Source organism: Saimiri boliviensis, chromosome 21 (assembly GCF_048565385.1).
Source record: "Saimiri boliviensis isolate mSaiBol1 chromosome 21, mSaiBol1.pri, whole genome shotgun sequence".
NCBI lineage: Eukaryota > Metazoa > Chordata > Mammalia > Primates > Cebidae > Saimiri > Saimiri boliviensis.
In genome coordinates this window covers 23,216,808-23,237,111 of record NC_133469.1, presented here as the reverse complement: position 1 = coordinate 23,237,111, position 20,304 = coordinate 23,216,808, and the positions used below count along the sequence as shown (strand labels likewise).

Below are 20,304 nucleotides of genomic sequence, written 5' to 3'. Positions count from 1 at the left end.
AGAAGGGACCTGCCAGAATCATCTAAGCTGGTATAGGGAGGCCTTTGTTCTTTGCTTCCCTTTGAAAGGGACAGGAAAGGGAAAGTGTCATGTGGCCTGGGGCCCCAGGCACTGGGCTTTTGAGAACCTGACTTCTATGTTGGAAGTTAAGTAATTTGGTTCTCTGGTAAATCTGGGACAGATCTCGAGGAATTTCGAAGCTACCTGGAGAAGCGTTTTGACTTTGAGCAAGTTACTGTGAAAAAATTCAGGACTTGGGCCGAGCGGCGGCAATTTAATCGAGAAATGAAGCGGAAGCAGGCAGAGTCGGAGAGGCCCATCTTGCCGGCCAATCAGAAGCTCATTACTTTATCAGTGCAAGACGCACCTACAAAGAAAGGTATAAGCCTCTGTATTTTAACATCAGCAGATTGGTTATGCTGTTGTTTCTAATGTGATGTGTTGAGGGCATGTTTTATGAGTTGCATTTCATTCGGAACTTATGTTTGTCCCATGAATACAGGGGTCTGCCACATTCACGGTGGTGAGCCCCTAACAACATGGTAACAGGAAGCTGTGTGCTGGCTTGTGGCACTTCTTTACACTTGCTGAGATGGTCCTTTTTGTCACAGAATTTGTAATTAACCCCAACGGAAAATCTGAGGTCTGCATCCTGCACGAGTACATGCAGCGTGTCCTCAAGGTCCGCCCTGTCTATAATTTCTTTGAATGTGGTAAGTTTGACCGTCTCCATTTCAGTCCTGAAGAATCACAAGGTGTCACTTCGGTCAGGACTAGGGAGGCAGGCGCTGACTGCTAACCCTACTCTCCTGGGATAGGAGGGAAGGGAAGGGAAGGGTGGAGAGCAGTGCGCTGCAGATGGGTGGCTTATCTCCTGGAGCGTTGTCCCACCTGCGTGGGTGGCTCTACTTTCCCCGTCCAGTCTGTCCCCTCTCCCCACCTTCCTCCTCCTGCCCCATCTGCCTTGCTTGTGGCTTGGAAATGGATAGCCTTATTGCGAGCAAGGCCTCCCCGCCGTGCCCTGTGTCCTTTCCCTGATTGCCCGGTGCCCACAGGTGTCTGAAGGGTCGTTAGACATGCATTTCCCACCAGCTCTGTCTTCCTTGGGCACCTTTACCACACCTTTGTGAAGACCAGTCTGTTTTCCCCTTGGAAGCCAGAGCCTGGGGATCATTCATCCTTTTGGGCGGTGTTTTTTTGGCAAGCCACATCTTGTGCTTTCCCACTCTGACAGTCCGGTGTCCGTCTTTTTTTTTTTTTTTTTTTTTTTTTTTCCGAGATGGAGTTTTGCCCTATTGCCAGGCTGGAGAGCAGTGGCGCGATCTTGGCTCACTGCAACCTCCACCTCCTGGGTTCAAGTGATTTCCCTCAGTCTCCCGAGTAGCTGGGACTACAGGTGCGCGCCACCATGCCCAGCTAATTTTTGTATTTTTAATAGAGACAGGGTTTCACCATGTTGGCCAGGATGGTCTCGATCTCTTGACCTTGTGATCTGCCTGCCTCGGCCTCCCAAAGTCTAGTGTTACAGGCATGAGCCGCCACGCCCGACCCCTGTGTCCATGTTTCATAGACCTCAGTCACTGTCCCGGGCGGCTCTGTCCCCAGCCTCCTGCTGCCCCTCTGGCTGACCATCTCCCACATGCTCATTTCCCTCCACTTTCCCAGCCTTGCCCTTTGCTGCTGCCTGTCCGCTGCCCATCTCCAGTCCCAGGGAGCCCCAGGTCTCTGCAGTCAAGCATAGGCTCACTCTCTGCAGGGACGGTCCCTGACTGCACCTTGTCTGTCGGCATGGGCAGATCATGCATACACTTTTAATGTCTTGACTAATATGTTTTAAAACAAGTAATTTTAATTTTAAGAGAACCCCAGTGAGCCTTTTGGTGCCTCGGTGACCATTGATGGTGTGACTTATGGATCTGGAACTGCAAGCAGCAAAAAACTTGCGAAGAATAAAGCTGGTAATGTGCTTGCTTGAGTGTCAAAGACACGTGCTACCTGCTGTGTCGGCCTCGCTATTTGGTTAGGGAGGGGCTGAGCAGTGGTGGCAGGTGGGGGTGTGGTGGGGCATGTTTATTTTATTTATGTAATCATCTACTTTGATTTTTATAGTTACATGCTCATTGGAAAAGACTCAAATAGAGTAAAATGTGAGACTTAGAAGTAAAGGGCTCTCTACTGAGTGACAGCTGGGTCAATGTGTCCCTCCCTAGTCCTGGCCCTGCACATATTCAGGGGTGTGCTTAGAGCCAGCTGGGCTGTGCTGAGCACATGCTGTTTTGCAAGTTTGTTTTTAAGCTGAGCAGCATGTGGGCATGCCAGGAGAGAGGAGAAGCGGGCCAGCGTGCTCTCGGCATCCTCCCCCAGTGGCACTGGCCCTTACCAGCACTATTTCCTGAGTCCTCCCACTCCATGTTGAGGCCTCGCCACGCAGAACACCTGGAACAACACAGTTCTGGGAAGGTTTTGGACCATGTCCTTGCCATTTGTGTTCATGCCTAGCATTCGTGGTAGTTGGGGTTCTTTCCCAAAAAGCCATTTGCCCCAGTGTCAGTGTTAGTTGGCCTCTTGCAGGGTGGTGTTGGGTGTACCCCAGGCCCTTGCACCCACAGGTCAATTCTTGAGGTATCTGCCATTGCCGTGTGTTTTCCAGAAGGCCTGCTGCCCATCTTAGAGCGATTCTGCCTAGGAGACTTTTGCAGCTCAACAAAGTGGGTGTTGTAGAGATTTTGATGATAACTTGCAGTGGAGCCTTGTGTGGGGGTGGAGATGTCTTGGATGTGACTGTGTGCTCTTCCCTCTGCAGGGTCACCCACTTTCCTCCCCATGTGCTGGAACTTCCCCTGCCCAGACTTTCCCTGCTCAGACTCTGGCTGCCCTGTAGACATCTTGGCTCCGTGTCTTGCCAGCACTCATAGCTCTGCGGGGTCTACAGAGCCATCAGCCCTTGGCTGTGACACCCACAACCCCCAGTGATCATGCCCCTGCTCTGCCGGCAGAGCTCCGGCAGCTCCCTCTAGTGTCTCTCAGACCCAGCTGTATTTCTCCACCCATAGCAGCCACTGCTACTGCCACCTGGTCTAGGTGACTACAGCAGCCTGCTCTCAGGCCTCCCTGTGTGGTCCAGGGCCTGCGAAGCCGTTTTCTTATGTACCACCAAAGTGGTTCCCTAACACACAGCTCCGAGCTCCTTTCTGCCTGCTCCGAGGACCTTAGGGTGAGAGCGCACACACCCAGTATGGCCTGTGGGGCTTTCCTGTAGCCTGCCCCGCCTCTCTTTTCCTTAGGATGGCCTTTTCCTTCTGTCTTCTCCTCACCCTGTCTCCGAAGTGCTGCCACTCCTCAGCGCCCTCCCTCAGCCCCTGAGCTGTGGGGATGGGTGGCAGCAGTGCACAGTTCACTCTGCAGGATGGTGGGACATCTGCCTGAGCCCTGAGAAGAGGGCAGTGCCCAAGCCTTATCCTCGGGCTCTTTTTTTTCACAGCCCGAGCTACACTGGAAATCCTCATCCCTGACTTTGTTAAACAGACCTCTGAGGAGAAGCCCAAAGACAGTGAAGAACTCGAGGTGAGTGTTGTAGTCTTGCTCTGCTGGGAGCCGTGGGTGCAGTGAGGCTCCTTGCCCTGTCAGTATGAGCTGGGGCTGTCCATGGGCTTTGCCTGTGCCTTTCATGCCCTGCAGGTTAGTTATCCAGCCTCCAGGTTCTTCTGTTTGTATTTCATAAAAGAGGAAACTTGCCTGTCTTCGTATAGGCAGGGAAAAATAATGTCCTTTTTGTTAGAGATTTTTGTCCTGTTTTGCAACATCGAATGTGTACCATAAATGTTGGGTACATGTAGGTTTGTGTTGAGGCAGAGTCTACAAGATTTAGATTTTTTTTTTTTTTTTTTTTTCTTGAGGCAGAGTCTTGCTCTGTCACCCAGGCTGGAGTGTGATCTTGGCCCACTGCAACTTCCACCTCCCGGGTTGAAATGATTCTCCCATGTCAGCTTCTTGAGTAGCTGGAATTACAGGTGTATGCCACTATGTCTGGCTAATTGTTGTATTTTTAGTAGAGATGGAGTTTCACCATGATGGCCAGGCTGGTCTTGAACTCCTGACCTCAGGTGATTCACCTGCTTTGGCCTCTGAAGTGCTGGGATTACAGGCATGAGCCACTGTGCCTAGCCCTAGATTGTTCTAGATACATCTGACCCTTGAGCAACGTGGAGGTTAGGGGCGCCAGCCTCTCACAGTGGTCGAAAATTCACACATCACTTTCAGTCCTCCCAAACCATAGCTACTGGTAGCCTACTCTTGACCAGAAGCCGTACCAATAACATAAACATTTGGTTAACACATATTTTGTATGTTACATGTACATGTTACTACAGCGGTCCCCAACCTTTCTGGCATCAGGGACCAGTTTTATGGAAGATGGTTTTTCCACAGATGGTGTTGGAGGGGCGGAGAAATGGATGATTTAAGCGCATCACATTTATTGTGCACTTTATATTATTACTGCATTGTAATACGTAATGAAATAATTACACAACTCACCATAATATAGAATTTGGGTTCTATGTTAGGGTGCCCTGAGCTTGTTTTCTTACAACTAGATGGTTCTCTCTGATGATGATGGGAGACTGACAGATCATCGGGCATTAGATCCCGTATGGATTGCACAACTTAGATCCCTTGAATGCAGTTCACAATAGCGTTCACACGCCTATGAGAATCTAATGCCATTGCTGATCTGACAGGAGATGGAGCTCAGGGGGTAATGCAGGTGATCGGGAGCGGCTGTAAACACAGATGAAGCTTTGCTTGCTCACCCGCGCCCCTGCCAATCATGTCCTGCTATGCAGTCTAGTTCCTAACAGGCCATGGATTGGCACCAGTCCATGGCCTGGGGGTTGGGGACTGATATATACTGTATTCTTACATTAAGTTACAGAAAAGAATGTTATTGTTTTTCTTCCTTTTATCTTCCCATTGGTTAGAATCCAGAAAAAAAGAATGTTATTAAGAAAAATCATAAGGAAAATTTATTTACTATTTTTGAAATGGAAACATCATCATAAAGGTCTTTATTCTCCTCATCTTCATGTTGAATAGCTGAGGAGGAAGGGGAAGAGGAGTTGGCCTTGCTGCCTCAGGTGTGGCAGAGGCAGAAGAAAATCTTTGTGTAAGTGAACAACCCATGTAGTTCAGATCCATGCTGTTCAAGGGTCAGCCATATGGAGAACCGTTTAAAACGAGTTGTAGGGCCGGGCGCGGTGGCTCAAGCCTGTAATCCCAGCACTTTGGGAGGCCGAGGCGGGTGGATCACGAGGTCGAGAGATCGAGACCAACCTGGTCAACATGGTGAAACCCCGTCTCTACTAAAAATACAAAAAATTAGCTGGGCATGGTGGTGCGTGCCTGTAATCCCAGCTACTGAGGAGGCTGAGGCAGGAGAATTGCCTGAACCCAGGAGGCGGAGGTTGCGGTGAGCCGAGATGGCGCCATTGCACTCCAGCCTGGGTAACAAGAGTGAAACTCCGTCTCAAAAAAAAAAAAAAAAACGAGTTGTAAACCTTTTTGGATAAATTGGATATTTGTTGCAAGGGCTTCTGAAATTTTGAAGGGTGCAACTTTATTGAGATAGTTACCATAAATTTGACCTTTTAAACTATACAAACGGAGTGGATTTTTGTATATTCAGGGTTGTATAATCTAACTACCTAATTTTAGAATGTCTTGTCACCCCCAAAGAAGCTCCATACCCATTACTATTCACTCTCAGTTCTCTTCAACCCCCAAAAGCCACTAATCTGCTTTCTGTCTATGTATCTGCTAACTCTGGAATTTCATTTCATATCAGTGGAATCATATAATACGTGGTCTTTTGTGACTCGCTTCCTTCACTTAGTGTGCTATATTAGCTGTGGGTTTTTATCAGAATAAGGAAATTTCCTTTCATTCCTGGTTTGCTGAGAGTGTCTTAGGAATGGGTGTTAGAGTTTGTCAAATGTTTTTCTGCTTCTATTCAGATGATCTTTTTTTCTTTTTTTTAATTTTAGTAATACAGTGTATTATATTGGTTTTTGAATGGTGAGCCAACCTTGCATTCCTGGGATAAATCTCACGTGGTCATGGCATATATTGATTTCTTTAATATGTTGCTGGATTCATTTTGCCGGTATTTTGTTAAGGATTTTTAGAACAGAAGTCAAGAATTGAGGTTTGGGAACTAAAAAAAACAAAACGGAAAAAGGATTTTTATATTTGTAGTTATAAGCAATATTGATCTGTAGTTTTCCTGTGATATCTTTGTCCAGTATAACAACAGGTACAGGTATCAGGATAATACTGGCCTCATAAAATGGTTTGGAACATGTTCTTTTTTCTTCCGTTGTGCAGAATAGTTGTGAAGGATTGGTCTTTTTTTTTTTTTTTGAGACGGAGTTTCGCTCTTGTTACCCCAGGCTGGAGTGCAATGGCGAGATCTCGGCTCACCGCAACCTCCGCCTCCTGGGTTCAGGCAATTCTCCTGCCTCAGCCTCCTGAGTAGCTGGGATTACAGGCACACGCCACCATACCCAGCTGATTTTTTGTATTTTTAGTAGAGACGGGGTTTCACCATGTTGACCGGGCTGGTCTTGATCTCTTGACCTCGTGATCCACCCGCCTCGGCCTCCCAAAGTGCTGGGATTACAGGCTGAGCCACCGCGCCCGGCCGGTCTTTTTTTTTTTTTTTAATTTTTAATTTTTTTTTATTTTAAAGATGGGATTTCACCATGTTGGTCAGGCTGGTCTTGAGCTCCTCACCTCGGGTGATCCGCCTGCCTTGGCCTCCAAAGTGCTTGGATTAACAGGCGTGAGCCATCACGCCTGGCCTGCCTTTTTTTTTTTTGGGAGATGGAGTCTTGCTTTGTCGCCCAGGCTGGAGTACAGTGGCTTGATCTTGGCTCAGTGCAACCTTCCCCTTCCAGGTTCATGCTGTTCCCTGCCTCAGCCTCCTGAGTAGCTGGGATTATAGACACCTGCCACCACACCTGGCTAATTTTTGTATTTTTAGTAGAGACAGGATTTCACCATCTTGGCCAGGCTGGTCTTGAACTCCTGACCTCATGATCCACCCGCCTTGGCCTCCCAGAATGCTGGGATTACAGGTGTGAGCCACCGTGCCCCGCCAGGTATTCATTTTTTACCTTTTTTTTTTTTTTTTTTTTAAAGAGATGGGGTTTCACCATGTTGGCCAAGCTGGTCTCGAACTCCTGGCCTCAAGTGATCCATCCGCCTTGGCCTCCGAAAGTGCTGGGATTACGGGCATGAGCCACCGCGCCTGGCCAATACAGTCTTGTTACAGGTCTATTGAGATATTTTTTCTTGAGCCAGTATTGATCATTTGTGTGTTTTTAAGAATTTTTTCCCATTTGATGTAGATTATCTAATTGATTAGCATGTATTTGTTTCTAGTATCCCCATATGATCATTTTTTATTTCTGGATGGTTGTGATGGTCCCTTACTATCATTCCTGATTTCAGTAATATGAGGCTTTCTTCTTTTTCTTGGTCAGTAAATTGTACACTTGATGATCTCTCACAGGTCTCTGAGGCTCTGTTTTTTACTCTGTTCTTTTTTCTTTCTGTTTCTCAGAGTGGATTATTTCAGTTGTCCTGTCTTCAAGTTTGCTCCTCTGTCTTCTGTCTGCTCAGGTTCTGCTGGTGAATCCCTCTAGTGAATGTTTGATAATTTCTATATCTTTTGAAATTCTCGATTGGGCAATGCATTGTTTTTATACTTTAATTCTGTTTTTAAATTATATATATGTGTGTGTGTATATATATATATATATATATATATATATTTTTTTTTTTTTTTTTGGTACTTTTGGGGATGGGTGGAGATGAGATTTCGACATGTTGCTGAGGCTGGTCTCCAACTCCCAGGCTCAAGCAATCTGTCCACCTTAGCCTCCCAAAGTGTTGGGATTACAGGTATGAGCCACCGTGCTGGCATTATACTTCATTTCTTTAGACGTGACTACTTAGTCCTTTGAGCATGTTTTCTGTAGGTGATGTAAAGTCTGTTTCTGGTAAATCCAGTCCTTAGAGAGAGTGTATATTAAACTGCCTTTCCCTTCATGTATGGGCTGTCTCTACTTTCCTATTTCTTTTCTTTTCTTTTTTTTTTTGAGGAGGAGTCTTGCTGTGTCACCCAGGCTGGAGTGCAGTGGCGCAATCTCAGTTCACGGCAACCTCTGCCTCCCAAGTTCAAGCAATTCTGCCTCAGCCTCCCGAGTAGCTGGGATTTCAGGCACGCACCATCACACCTGGATAATTTCTATATTTTTAGTAGATACAGGGTTTTGCCATGTTGGCCAGGCTGACCTCAGATGATGCACCCGCCTCGGCCTCCCAAAGTGCTGGGATTACAGGCATGAGCCACTACTTTCCTATTTTTTTTTGCATGTCCAGAATTTTTTGTTGTTGTGGAGAATTGGACATTTAAAATGTGGCAGTTCTGGAAATTAGATTACCTCATCTCCCCAAAGTTTATAGTTTCTGTCATATGTCCTTGCTCTCTATTTGTGACTGCATCAGTCTGCTAGGAATGCTGTAACAAAGTATCATAGACTGGGAAGCTTACATGACAGAGATGTTGAGTTTCAAGTTCTGGAAGCCAGAAGTCCAAAACGAAGGTGTCAGAAGACTAAGGGAAGGCCTTTCCCCGGGGTGGAGGCTGGTGGGCTTCATTCCTTTTTTCCTGTGTGCATGCTGGTCATGCTGGTCTCCACATTCCCCATTTGATAAGCACACCTGTCACACGGGATTAGGGCCCACCCTAATGACCTCTTTGTAACTTGATGACCTCTGTAAAGACCTTGTCTCCAAATACTGTTGCATTCTGAGGGACTTCAACATGTAAATTTGGGGGTGAAAATTTATCTCATAATAGTGACTTCCCTAGATTAATTTTGTGAAGTGTCTATTCTTTGTGATGACCACTGAATACACCGGCCCTTTAGCTAAGTGGTCTCCTGACGCTTGGACAGGGATTTTCTTAAATTCCCTGAGCCAGTAAGTGTCCCGGCCTATGTTGAGAGCTGTGGGCCTGTGGGGCTCTGGTGGCTTCCAGCTGCCTTAGCCTTTCCCAGTCCCTAGGCCAGTCAGCTGGGAGGTTTCCTGGGCCTGCACCCAGCCATTCCCAGACGTAGGCTAGAGCCTTTCAGAGCCCCATGGACCTCTCCAGCTTTTACTTCCTGGGTTCTTGGCCAGTCTCTTGTTTGCCCCACTAGTGCCCCAGCCTCCAGCAGCTGCAGAGAGAAACAATTGCCACTGATTGCTTTTGACAAATGCCCTGAGGAACTGAGCTGTTTTCAGTGAGTGAGGCCAAATAAAGACAAGTCCTGCCATGAAGCTTTTCCAGAGGGTGGCCAGGGTAGACTCAGCAGCGACAGTTCTCTGGGCCTGGCACCTTGAGGACCGTTCTGCATTGAGTGGTACCACAGAGCTGGGGAGAAGGGCTGGGAATGGGGCGAGTTAAGAGGCCGGCAATACCTTGTTCTTAGCAAGACTTGCTTGTCTTTCTTGAGTCAGCACTCCTCAGATTGTTGAAAGCCTTTCTTTAGTTTCCAGGGTTCTGAAAGAAGTGGTTCTGACCGTTTTTGCTTAGTGTCCTTGTTACTTTGATGGGGAGAGCAGATTTTGTAGGTCCTTATTTGGCCATTCCAGAACTACTTTAGAATGGGTTTTGTAAAGTTTTCTTATCTTTGTGAACTGGTGCCATTATAAAATATGGTTAAGTGTCCATGGTAGTACTAACTTGCTCTTAAGTTTCTCAAACTCCTGCTTTCAAGCAGTCTTCCTGCCTCAGCCTCCCAGAGTGATGGGATTACAGGTGTGAGCCACCATACCTGGCCTCTTGCTCTCAAGTTTCTGAATGTTTTGTGTGCTTTATGTAACTGCTTCGTCGTGGACAGGCTTCAGACAGATTGCAGACCGCAGTTGGATCAAGCATGGTCTCCAAGTACCAGCTGCTCCAGGAAGAGTCACATTTGACCTTTTTTTTTTTTTTGAGACAGAGTTTCACTCTTGTTACCCAGGCTGGAGTGCAATGGCGCGATCTTGGCTCACTGCAACCTCCGCCTCCTGGGTTCAGGCAATTCTCCTACCTCAGCCTCCTGAGTAGCTGGGATTACAGGCACGTGCCACCATGCCCAGCTAATTTTTTGTATTTTTAGTAGAGACGGGGTTTCACCATGTTGACCAGGATGGTCTCGATCTCTCGACCTCGTGATCCACCCACCTCGGCCTCCCAAAGTGCTGGGATTACAGGCTTGAGCCACCGCGCCCGGCCTTTTTTTTTTTTTTTTTTTTTTTTTTTTGAGATAGGATCTTGCGCTGTCGCCAGGCTGGAGTACAGTGGTGCAATCTCGGCTCACTGCAACCTCTGCCTCCCAGGTTCAAGAGATTCTCCTGCCTCAGCTTCCTGAGTAGCTGGGACTATAGGCACATGCCATCACGCTTGGCTACGTTTTGTATTTTTAGTAGAGATGGGGTTTCACCTTGTTGGCCAGGATGGTCTTGATCTCTTGACCTTGTGATTGGCCTGCCTTGGTCTCCCAAAGTGCTGGAATTACAGGTGTGAGCCACCACACCTGGCCGCATTTGACCTTTATTTCTGAGTCACCCAACTGTGGAAAAGATGGGCTTCCAAGGCCCTGTGGGGAAGCGCTTGCATAGACCCCAGCTCACCACGACTCTTAGCGTGGGTTATTGCAGATAATGGTGCTTGAGTTGTATAGGTCTTATGCCACCTTCCTGTCTGAGTAAAGGCCCTGCCTGTCCTTTGTTATGGGGTGGTGGAAATGTCTGTGAGCCACTGGGTTCTAGTGCCAGAGAGGGTCCAGCTGGGAGTCAGATTCTCAGCCTCCATTCTAGGGCTCTTCCACTCTAGGGAAATGGAGAGGCTGTCTTGAAACTACTTTGCCAAGTAGCCTGAAGAGGTTTCCCCAGGTAGAGAAGGACATGGGGGTAGGGCATGTGGTGGCTTCCGCTGTAGATTCCCCTGCCTGGGGCTTTTTCCACACCCCTCTGCTCCTCCCTTGCTACAGTCTGTCTGGAGCTAGTGTCAGATCTCCCCAGGTAAGGAGCTCAGTTCCAAGGGACAGCAAGGGACCCCTCCTTGGACTTGGCAATTTACTGGGGCTCAGGAAACTCAGGAAAACATTTTACTTACGAAACTTATTTTTTATGAAGGGCTGAAAGTTTCTTCCTTCTAATCACACACTCGATCTCTCTGGGGAGCCCACCCTGAGCCACCTCCTCAGCATAAGCTCTGTGGTGGGGTCGTTTTGAATCACAAAAGACAAGCTCAGGAAATCCTCAGGGTTTTAGGTCTGTTCTGGGGACCCAGTGTTTTTATGATACTAGGCCTTGGTTGAGGGTGCCTTTTCTATGTGCCCCTTCTGAGAAGCTTTTTGACCTTTCTGATTTGTGTATATGCAATCTGATGTCCCCATGTTAAAATCTGTCAGAGGGGAAAGCTGATTTTTCCCTCAGTTGTAGAGTGGGGGTTTAGACAGGGCAGCTGCCTCCTGTTTCTGGGAATTTCCTATTTGCTGGTCCCCTCCCATTGAGCAGGCTCTCCAGTTGTGTCCCTGCCCCGTGCCCCTCCCAGCTCCCTGTGCAGAGGTACCAGGTCCTTGGATTGTCCCCTGGATAGCCTGGGCCACAGGGTAGCATCCCCTCCTTGTGTGGACTCCAGAGGTGGGGCTGACATACATCCAGGAGGAGCGGGTTGATGGCTGTGAGGTGCCGTGGCCACAGAGTCCACCAAGGGCTCTGTGCCATTGCCAGGAAGGAGAGGCTCATTGCAAAGCGTGTGTGCTACTTGACTAAAAAGGGGAAAAGGAGGAACAGAACTGGCATCATTTTTTTTTCCACAAAATTTGTGGTGATCTCTTACTGGTATTTTGTTGCTAGCTGTGGGCTGGTGGTTCATGGCTATTAAATTTAGGTATGAATGAGCAAGTGTTTTCATTTTTTTTTCAACTTATAACTTATTTTAAAATTTATATAAAGTTGGCTGGGCGCGGTGGCTCATGCCTATAATCCCAGCACTTTGGGAGGCCGAGGCGGGTGGATCACGAGGTCAAGAGATCGAGACCATCTTGTTCAACATGGTGAAACCCCATCTCTACTAAAAATACAAAAATAAGCTGGGCATGGTGGCACGTGCCTGTAATCCCAGCTACTCAGGAGGCTGAGGCAGGAGAATTGCTTGAACCCAGGAGGCGGAGGTTGCGGTGAGCCGAGATGGCGCCATTGCACTCCAGCCTGGGTAACAAGAGTGAAACTCCGTCTCAAAAAAAAAAAAAAAATTATATAAAGTTAAATTCACTTTTTGGTACAGTTCTTTGAGTTTTGACAAATGCAGAGTCATGTAGCCAACACTACAATCAAGATGCAGAACATTTCCGTACACTCCCACATTCTCCTTTCTTGGCCAAACTCTCTCACCTGTATCCTCTGGCAGGCACTGAACTGCCCCTGTAGTTTTGCCAGCACCAGAATGTCCTCTCATTGGAGTCACATGGCAGGTAGCCTTTGAGCCTAGCCTCTGGTGTGGCGTGGTGTGACAGGTCCGTAAGTGTGGTCATTTGTACTCCTGAGTGCTGGCTATCAGGTGGCTGTGACCCTCAGGGCGTCTCTCCGTTCTCCCTTGAGGGACACTGGCAAGTTTCTGGGTTTTGGTGATGGGCAGTAAGGCTGCTCTAAGGCCTCCAGGTCTGTGTGTGATGGGTGGATTCATTTCCTTGAGGTAAACCCCTGGTATGGGGTTTCTGGGCCATGTGGCAGGTGCATGCTTACCTTGAATTGCTCTCACACTTTTCTCAGTCACTGGGTGACCGTGGAACTGTCTGTTTCGGGGCTCTCTTTTTTTTTTTTTTGGCGGGGTTTCACCATGTTCGTCAGACTGGTCTTGAGCTCCTGACCTCAGGTAATCCACCTGCCTGGGCCTCTGGAAGTGCTGGGATTACAGGCATAAGCCACCACGCCTGGCCTCGGGGCTCTCTTCTGTCCCTTAAGCTGTGTGTTCTTTCACTGATGCCACACTTTCCTGATAACTTGAAGTCTTGGAATCAGAGTGGGAATTCTCTGACTTTGTTATTCTTTCTCAAAAAATTTAGGCTGTTCTAGCTCCTTTGCTATTCCATGTAGACTTTAGAAACAGTTTGTCAGTTTCTATAAAAAAATTCTGGGCCAGGTGTGGTGTCTCATGCCTGTAATCCCAGCACTTTGGGAGGCTGAGGTGGGTGGATCACCTGCGGTCAGGAATTCGAGACCAGCCTGACCAACATGGTGAAACCCTTTCTCTACTAAAATATAAAAATTAGCTGGGTGTGGTGGCAGACGCCTGTAAGCCCAGCTACTCGGAAGGCTGAGGCAGGAGAATTGCTTGAACCTGGGAGGCAGAGGTTGCAGTGAGCTGAGATGGCACCACCGCACTCCAGCCTGGGCGACAGAGTAAGATTCCGTCTCAGGAAAAAAAAATTCTGCCTGCACTTTGATTGGAATTGTATTTAATCTGTAGATCAAATTGGGGAGAATGGATATCCTAACAATATTGAGTTTTCCAAATTGTAAACACAGTCCATCTGTCTATTTATTCAGGTCTTTGCTACTTTTCATGGGTGGTCGACAGTTTTCAGCACACAGGCCCTGTGCATAGTCTACTAGACTTAGACTTAAATATTTTATGTGTGGCACTGTGGTGAATAGTACCTTAGTTCTGATTGATTGTTTATTGCTAGCATTAGAGCTAGAATTTGTTTTATTTGTGTTCATTTATTCTAGTAGTTTTTCTGTATATTTCTTATCCAGTTTTCTTTGTTAATATAGTTAATTATGCCGATTTTTAAAGAAATGCCATCCTGGGATAAGTCCTCCTTGGGCATGGTGTATATTCCTTTTCATGTGTTAATGGCTTTAATTTGCTAGTTCCCTACTGCGTCTGTGTTCATGAGGGATATGAGTGTAGTTTTTGTACCATTGTCACTTGGTGTTCATGTCATGGTGTGGTTAGTGAAGTGGGAAGAGGCCCTCCTGAGTTTTTCAGAAGGGTAAGAGAGAGATACAGAATTGGTATCATTTCTTCCTTAAAATTTGGGCCTGGAGTTTTCCTAGTGTGAAAGTTTTAAACTACTATTATATGAACTACTAACTATAACTATGACTACTCTGAACTTCTGTTGAGTTTCTTGAATGGGTATAGGGCTGTTGAGACTACCGAGATAGTTTGTGTCTTGCCAGGCATTGGTCCATTTCATCTAGATAGTGGAATGTAGAGGTGTCAGGCGTCTGTTACTATCCTTTGGCGTCTGCCAGGCACTGATTGCCCAGGTTTCTCCTATGCTGTTTGTCAGAAGCAGCAGGGATTTGCCTGCAGGTCCCTTCTGCCATTCGTCTGCTCTTATGAGCTGGAGCCTCCACCTGTCCCTGGTGGATTAACCCTTAGTAGCATGTGTGGCTCAAGGCAGCTTGGCGCAGGGCATCCTGGTGTAGGTCTTTTGCCAGAAACTTCTGAGCGTGCTCTCTAGCTGTGTGTGTTCTAGCCACGGCCTCAGCTTCTCCAGGGCCAGTCCCGAAGTCGTGGGCTATGTGGATCCTTGGGGGCCGAGAGCCCTGGACATTGCTAATTGGTCAGCTGCTTGGCCAGACCTTGAGGTTCTAGGGCCTGATTTCTTGGTGAGTGACTTTCCCTGGAAAAAGACCCATGTTGATTTGGGCATTTGAGAGGAGCGGCGTCTTTGAGGATTTGTTGCTTGCCAGCCTCAGGGCTAGTGTCTTACTCTTTTTTTTTCTTTTTGAGATGTAGTCTCGCTCTGTTGCCCAGGCTGAAGTGCAGTGGTGCGATCTCGGCTCACTCTAGCCTCTGCCTTCCAGTTCAGGTTATTCTCCTGCCTCAGCCTCCTGAGTAGCTGGGACTACAGGCGTGCACCACTATGCCTGGCTAATTTTTGTGTTTTTAGTAGAAATGGGGTTTCACCATGTTGGCCAGGCTGCTTTCGAAATCCTGAGCTCAGGTGATCCACCTGCCTCAGCCTTGCAAAGTGCTGTGATTAAAGATGTGAGCCACTGTGCCTGGCCAACGCCTTCCTCTTGCATGCTCTTGAAGCAAGTTGGCCTTTTTGCTGCTTGCTGGAGCAGTGAGGGCAGAAGAGCCGCCCGCTGCCCTGTCTGTAGGGCCAGCATCCCTGCGGAGTGGACGTGGCACACTGTGGAGCCCTCACAGCAAGGTGTGTGAATCATTTAATTCTAGGCTTCCTCGAAGCCTATGGGCCATGCAGGCTCCAGGTCCCTGCAGACCCCTCCAGAATAGGGCTGGTGGGGGAAGTTCTGTGTGGGTGTGGCTGATGCCTAATCTCCGGTACCTCAGAGTGTGGTCTTTTTTGGAAAGAGGATGGTTGCAGATAGCATTAGTTAGGTTAACATGAGATCACACTGAAGCAGCATGGTAGGGCCCTTCATCCAGTGTGTCTCGTGTTTCTCTAAGAAGAGGGAAGAGGGGCAGGGCTAGTGGGCCATATGAAAATCGGAGCAATGCTGCCATAGCCAAGGGATGCCAGGGCCACCAGGAGCTGACAGAGGCTCCCTGGAGACTTCTGAAGGAAATATGGCCCTCCTGAGGCCTTGATTTCGGACTTCAGGACGGCAAGAGAATAAACATCTTGTCCTAAGCCATTTAATTTGTGGCATGTTGCCACAGCAGCTCCAACAGGGAGGTTGTCCACGCTCTGGAGAGCCGGACAGCGCCTTTCACCCGGGAGGAGCTCTCAGCTTTAGCCAAAGGCCTTGTCGGGGAGCGTGCAGTGGGCGCTCCCTCTGCACCTCAGCCTGGTGCAGCTTCCCTACACCTCGTTGTGCGGAATCTCCCCGTTCCCTCGAGCGTAACTTGGGAGACTTGTTTCCCTGTCTACCTCTCTTGCCCTTCCCGTGTGTGTTCTCGGGTTTGCTGCAGAGCCAGGCTGATGACACTGTTGGAAACTAAAGTGGGCCAGGCCCCTGCTGGCCACCTGGGGCTGGGCTCTGTGTGGCTGTGTGGGGCTTCAGCTGTTGGGGAGCTGGGCCTTTTAAGGCCAGCTTTTGGGTCTGGCTTACTTTCCCTCTCCTGTAGTCTCAGTTGTGGCGATGGTAAAGGCTCCCTCCAAAGTTGTTTTATCTTTAGAGTTCTGAGAAGGCTGCCTTGTGGATCAGAATCAGATCCAGGTGAGGTGGGCCTGGCCAGCCAGCCATGTACCTGGGGTCCCCTTGGGATGCCAGACTCTGTCTCACAGTGCTGAGGGCAGAGGGGCACTGTGGGCTCTGGAGATGGGCAACTGGGTGGTGAGGTACAGAGCGTGTCCCATAACTGGTAGGTTTCTTGCAGAGTTGGGGGTTTGATGTGCTGGGCGAACTCATAAGAACAGATACGAAGCCTCTGGGGGAAGCCAACTGCAGGCCCAGCCACGAGAAGGCTGATGGGGACTCATGAGCCTCTGCTTTGTGTTGTAGTATTTTAACCACATCAGCATCGAGGACTCGCGGGTCTACGAGCTGACCAGCAAGGCCGGGCTGTTGTCTCCATATCAGATCCTTCATGAGTGCCTTAAAAGGTAGGGTAGGGGGTGCCTTCCCTCCCGAGTCAGGGTGGGGAGCTCCCCTTTGGCATCTTGTATCCTCGTGGCTGTTTGTCCCAAGGCGGAGGCATGGCCGGGTTTCCGTGGGGATACAGCAGCCCCGTGGCCCTGGCCTCCAGTCAGTCCTGCAGACCTGAATTGGGTGTGTGGAGAATTCCCTCCTCGGGTAAGAAGCATTCTGAGGAGAGGCTTGCTTTTTTCCTCAGTCTTTAAGGGCTTCCCAGAGCAGCGCTCCTCAGAGGCTGCTGGCTGCTCTGCTCAGGGGATGCCACCTGTTGTCTGTTTTTTCTTAAAGAAACCATGGAATGGGTGACACATCTATCAAGTTTGAAGTGGTTCCTGGGAAAAACCAGAAGAGTGAATACGTCATGGCGTGTGGCAAGCACACAGTGCGAGGGTGGTGTAAGGATTCCTTCCCTGCTGCCTGGTGGCTGCCGGGGGTGATGCCAGGCGGGTTGCCCCTGGTGTGGCCCTGTGCTTCTCTGGCTTGCTCCCAGCGCTTCTCTGGCTTGCTCCCAGCTGTTGCTCTGGCATCGTCCCTAAGCCCAGCTGTGTGCTGGCCGCCACACATTCAGCCTAAGGTGTACTGGCGGCTGTCCTGCCTGTACTTTCTCTGTCTTCTCCCTTTCCCCTCCTGCCACCCCTCTCTCTGGCCAGCCCCTGTCCCTGCGGCAGGAGGAAAGGCCCTTCTCAAACAGCCAGCAGAATCCTGCTGCTCCCTGTGTCAGTGGTGTGGGTCTTGGCAGGAGTGAAGCTCTTGGCTGTGTGTCTCTGCATGGTCGTGCTCTCAGCTCCTGGACCCTGAGGGCTACTCTCAAGGTGGCAGCTGGGTGCTGTGAGACTCAGGTGCCCAGAGCAGTGGCAGAGTGCTGTCTGTTTCTGGAGAATGTGCCCTGGCTGGCCATCGGGGGGTGGGTCAGGAGGGCTAAGGGCAGCAGGGTGTCCCATGAGCACTGGGTGTTCATGACCCCTTCTCTCCAAGCTTGCTCTTTCTCTGTGTAGGTAAGAACAAGAGAGTTGGAAAGCAGTTAGCCTCACAGAAGATCCTTCAGCTGCTGCACCCACATGTCAAGAACTGGGGGTCTTTACTGCGCATGTATGGCCGTGAGAGCAGCAAGATGGTCAAGCAGGTAACTGGCCCTCATCAGGTCGCGGGGCAGCCTGTGCTGCCACACTGGAGTGTGTTACTGGGGCTCTGCGCTCAGAGGGGCAGGGCTGGGCAGTTCTGCTCTTGCTTATAGCTGCCTTTCTCCTGGGCTACTTGTGTGGTTTTGTGGGCAGGGGGTGGGGTCGTCCTAGCTAAATCTCCCCCGCAGCCTGCTGGGAATGGTCAATGAAGTGTAGGTGATTGGGAACGCAGCCTGGGCCCAGCTGTGTGGGTTGTAGGGAGATGGCTGAAGTGCAAGGCAGGGCTGGGCGGGAGATGATGAAGGTACGCCCAGCCTGGAGGTGTGCAAAGGCTCGGGAGCCAGGCCCAGTCCTTCCTGCTTGAAGGAGAGCGAGTGTGTCAGGGCAGCTGTCCCTGGTACCAGTGCCGGTCCAGCTCTAAGAGCATGTGTGTGCCATCTGTTTTGTTTCTGCTGTTCTGGCCAGTGCTCGCTCGCTCCTGAGGGGTGGAGGGAAACATGGGGAGGTGAGTGTTCACATTCCTCATTTCCCACAAATGACTACAGAAACTCTCTGGGTTCTTGCCATCTTGGTCAGTGGAACGGGAAATAGATGTGGAGGGGTGGGGGCTGCATGTGGGGTGGCCCTAGGACTGAGTGGTGGGTGGGCCCTGTGTCCGAGGGTGAGGGGGTCTACGCAGGCCACCAGGGCATGTTAAGCAACTTGAGGAGAGACATTTTTGGGAAGCAGGTTGAAATGTAGGTAGTGCTTGCTTCTGCCTTTGCTGTGCGTAGTCCTTGGCTCTGACGGAGGGAGAGAAGGCAAGCTTTACTCGGGTCCCAGTGTGGGAAACTTCTCTAAGCAGGAGTGGAAAAGTCCCAGGCTGGCACAGCCATAGCTGTGGGGAATGCTGGCATCCCTCGGAACCGTAGCACCCTCGGGGCTGGCCTAAGACAGGAAGGGGCTGAGGCCAGCCTGCTGCTGCTCTGCAGTCGGGGAATGTGCAGAGAGCGAGCTCAGTGCCTGGGGCTGACGGGCTGGGCCGTGGCTGTTCCGCAGTGTGCTGTTCCTACTGGCTGCGGCCATGCTCTGGTTTCCCTCCTTGATGAGGGCTCTGAGTACCATGAGCACCTCACCTCCCTGCTCTGCCCAGGGCAGGAGGCCACATAAGTGGTGTGGTGTGGGCAGAAAGTAAGCCCAGTGGCTGTGGACTGCCCCTCGTCCTCTGCTGCTGTCAGCAGGCCTGGCATCACTGAGGCGGGCAGTCAGCTTGCAGTTGTGTGGCCACAGCTCCTGGCTGTTTCGCGTCTGCCAGGCCCTGGAGTGCCTGCCTTCAGGGTCCCAGGCATACAGCTGCTGGGCGGGGGCAGGCCATGGAGCTACGACCTGCAGTCTGAGTGTGAGGTGCTGTGCTTCCCAGGAGACGTCAGACAAGAGTGTGATTGAGCTGCAGCAGTATGCTAAGAAGAACAAGCCCAACCTGCACATCCTCAGCAAGCTCCAGGAGGAGATGAAGAGGCTGGCCGAGGAGAGGGTGAGTGCCACCCTAGCGGAGGGCTCCCAGGCCATGGCCATTCCTGTGGCAGCTGTGGAGGGAGAGTAGACCCTGGGACCTGTGCCTGAGCGGACACCTTGGAAATGCTTGAATCCCCTTTCCAAAATCAGACAGGCTTGGTTTTGAGCTTCAACATGGATGATGGTTTCACAAGTCACTTCAGTTTTGGTTCTGTTGTTAGAGAGCTGGCAGGCCAGCCTGGTGGACCATGAAGGTCACAGCCTTGGTGGGCTGCCTGGGTCCCATGTCTACACTGGGTTTTTGGAGGTAGGTCAGTGTGCCTGCCAAGGTTGAATCTGTAGGGCTTGGTCCTAATGAAGCCTCCTAAAGCCACCTTTGGGAACTACACTCAAAGAGGGGCCTGTCAGGCTGGTAGTGGTATCTTCTGTCCTTAGGTATCATCTGTGTGGCCACAAGCATGACCCGCCCACCTGGGCCTTCTCGGGGGGAGCTTTCTTAAGTGTGGTAGCCCCCTAACCTGAGTGAGAGCCCTAGGAGGTGTCTGCCGCCGCCCAGTCCAGCAGGTCTCTCGCTGCTCCCTGGGCTGGGGCTTGGCCTCCTGGAGCCAGTGAGACTGCCTGGTCTGCCCCTAGTCGGGAGAGGGGCTGTGGGGCTGGAGGGCAGCAGGCACAGGACACAGTGCTTCTGGCTGGGCCTGAGGGAAGCAAAGGCTGGGCAAGGGAGAAACACCCAGTGGGGAGGCCTGGCCTGTCACTGTAACTGCACCCGAAATTCTTCACTTCTTGGTACGTGTCCTGATTACCAGGGAGGCTGCACACGCCATGCTCTGATGGCGATCCAGGGGCCTCCAGGTTGTAGACTCAGCATGGCCTGCCCCAGGCCTTCCCTGTTCCTCCCAGCCTGGCATCACAAGCACTGGTGCCCTTGGGGCTGGAGGGCCTCCTGGGTCTTCTAGGCTCCCCCTCCCCGCTGTGCCCCCCCAACCCTCTACCGAGCCCACTACAGCGGCACCCCTGGCCTTTGTTGTTTTTT

The 20,304-nt window shown here is 50.3% G+C and overlaps 1 protein-coding gene across 3 annotated transcripts in view; it reads left to right on the top strand.

Moving 5' to 3' along the window:
* DGCR8 (DGCR8 microprocessor complex subunit) overlaps positions 1-20,304 on the top strand; it is a 34,087-nt gene that overhangs the window by 11,911 nt on the left and 1,872 nt on the right. For all 3 annotated transcript variants that reach the window (XM_074390921.1, XM_074390922.1, XM_039462545.2), the window contains 8 exons: positions 182-379; positions 612-713; positions 1,860-1,958; positions 3,482-3,564; positions 16,525-16,625; positions 16,945-17,051; positions 17,652-17,779; positions 19,177-19,290. In XM_074390921.1, coding sequence (XP_074247022.1) covers positions 182-379; positions 612-713; positions 1,860-1,958; positions 3,482-3,564; positions 16,525-16,625; positions 16,945-17,051; positions 17,652-17,779; positions 19,177-19,290 — 932 coding nt within the window. The remainder of the gene's footprint in view (positions 1-181; positions 380-611; positions 714-1,859; positions 1,959-3,481; positions 3,565-16,524; positions 16,626-16,944; positions 17,052-17,651; positions 17,780-19,176; positions 19,291-20,304) is intronic.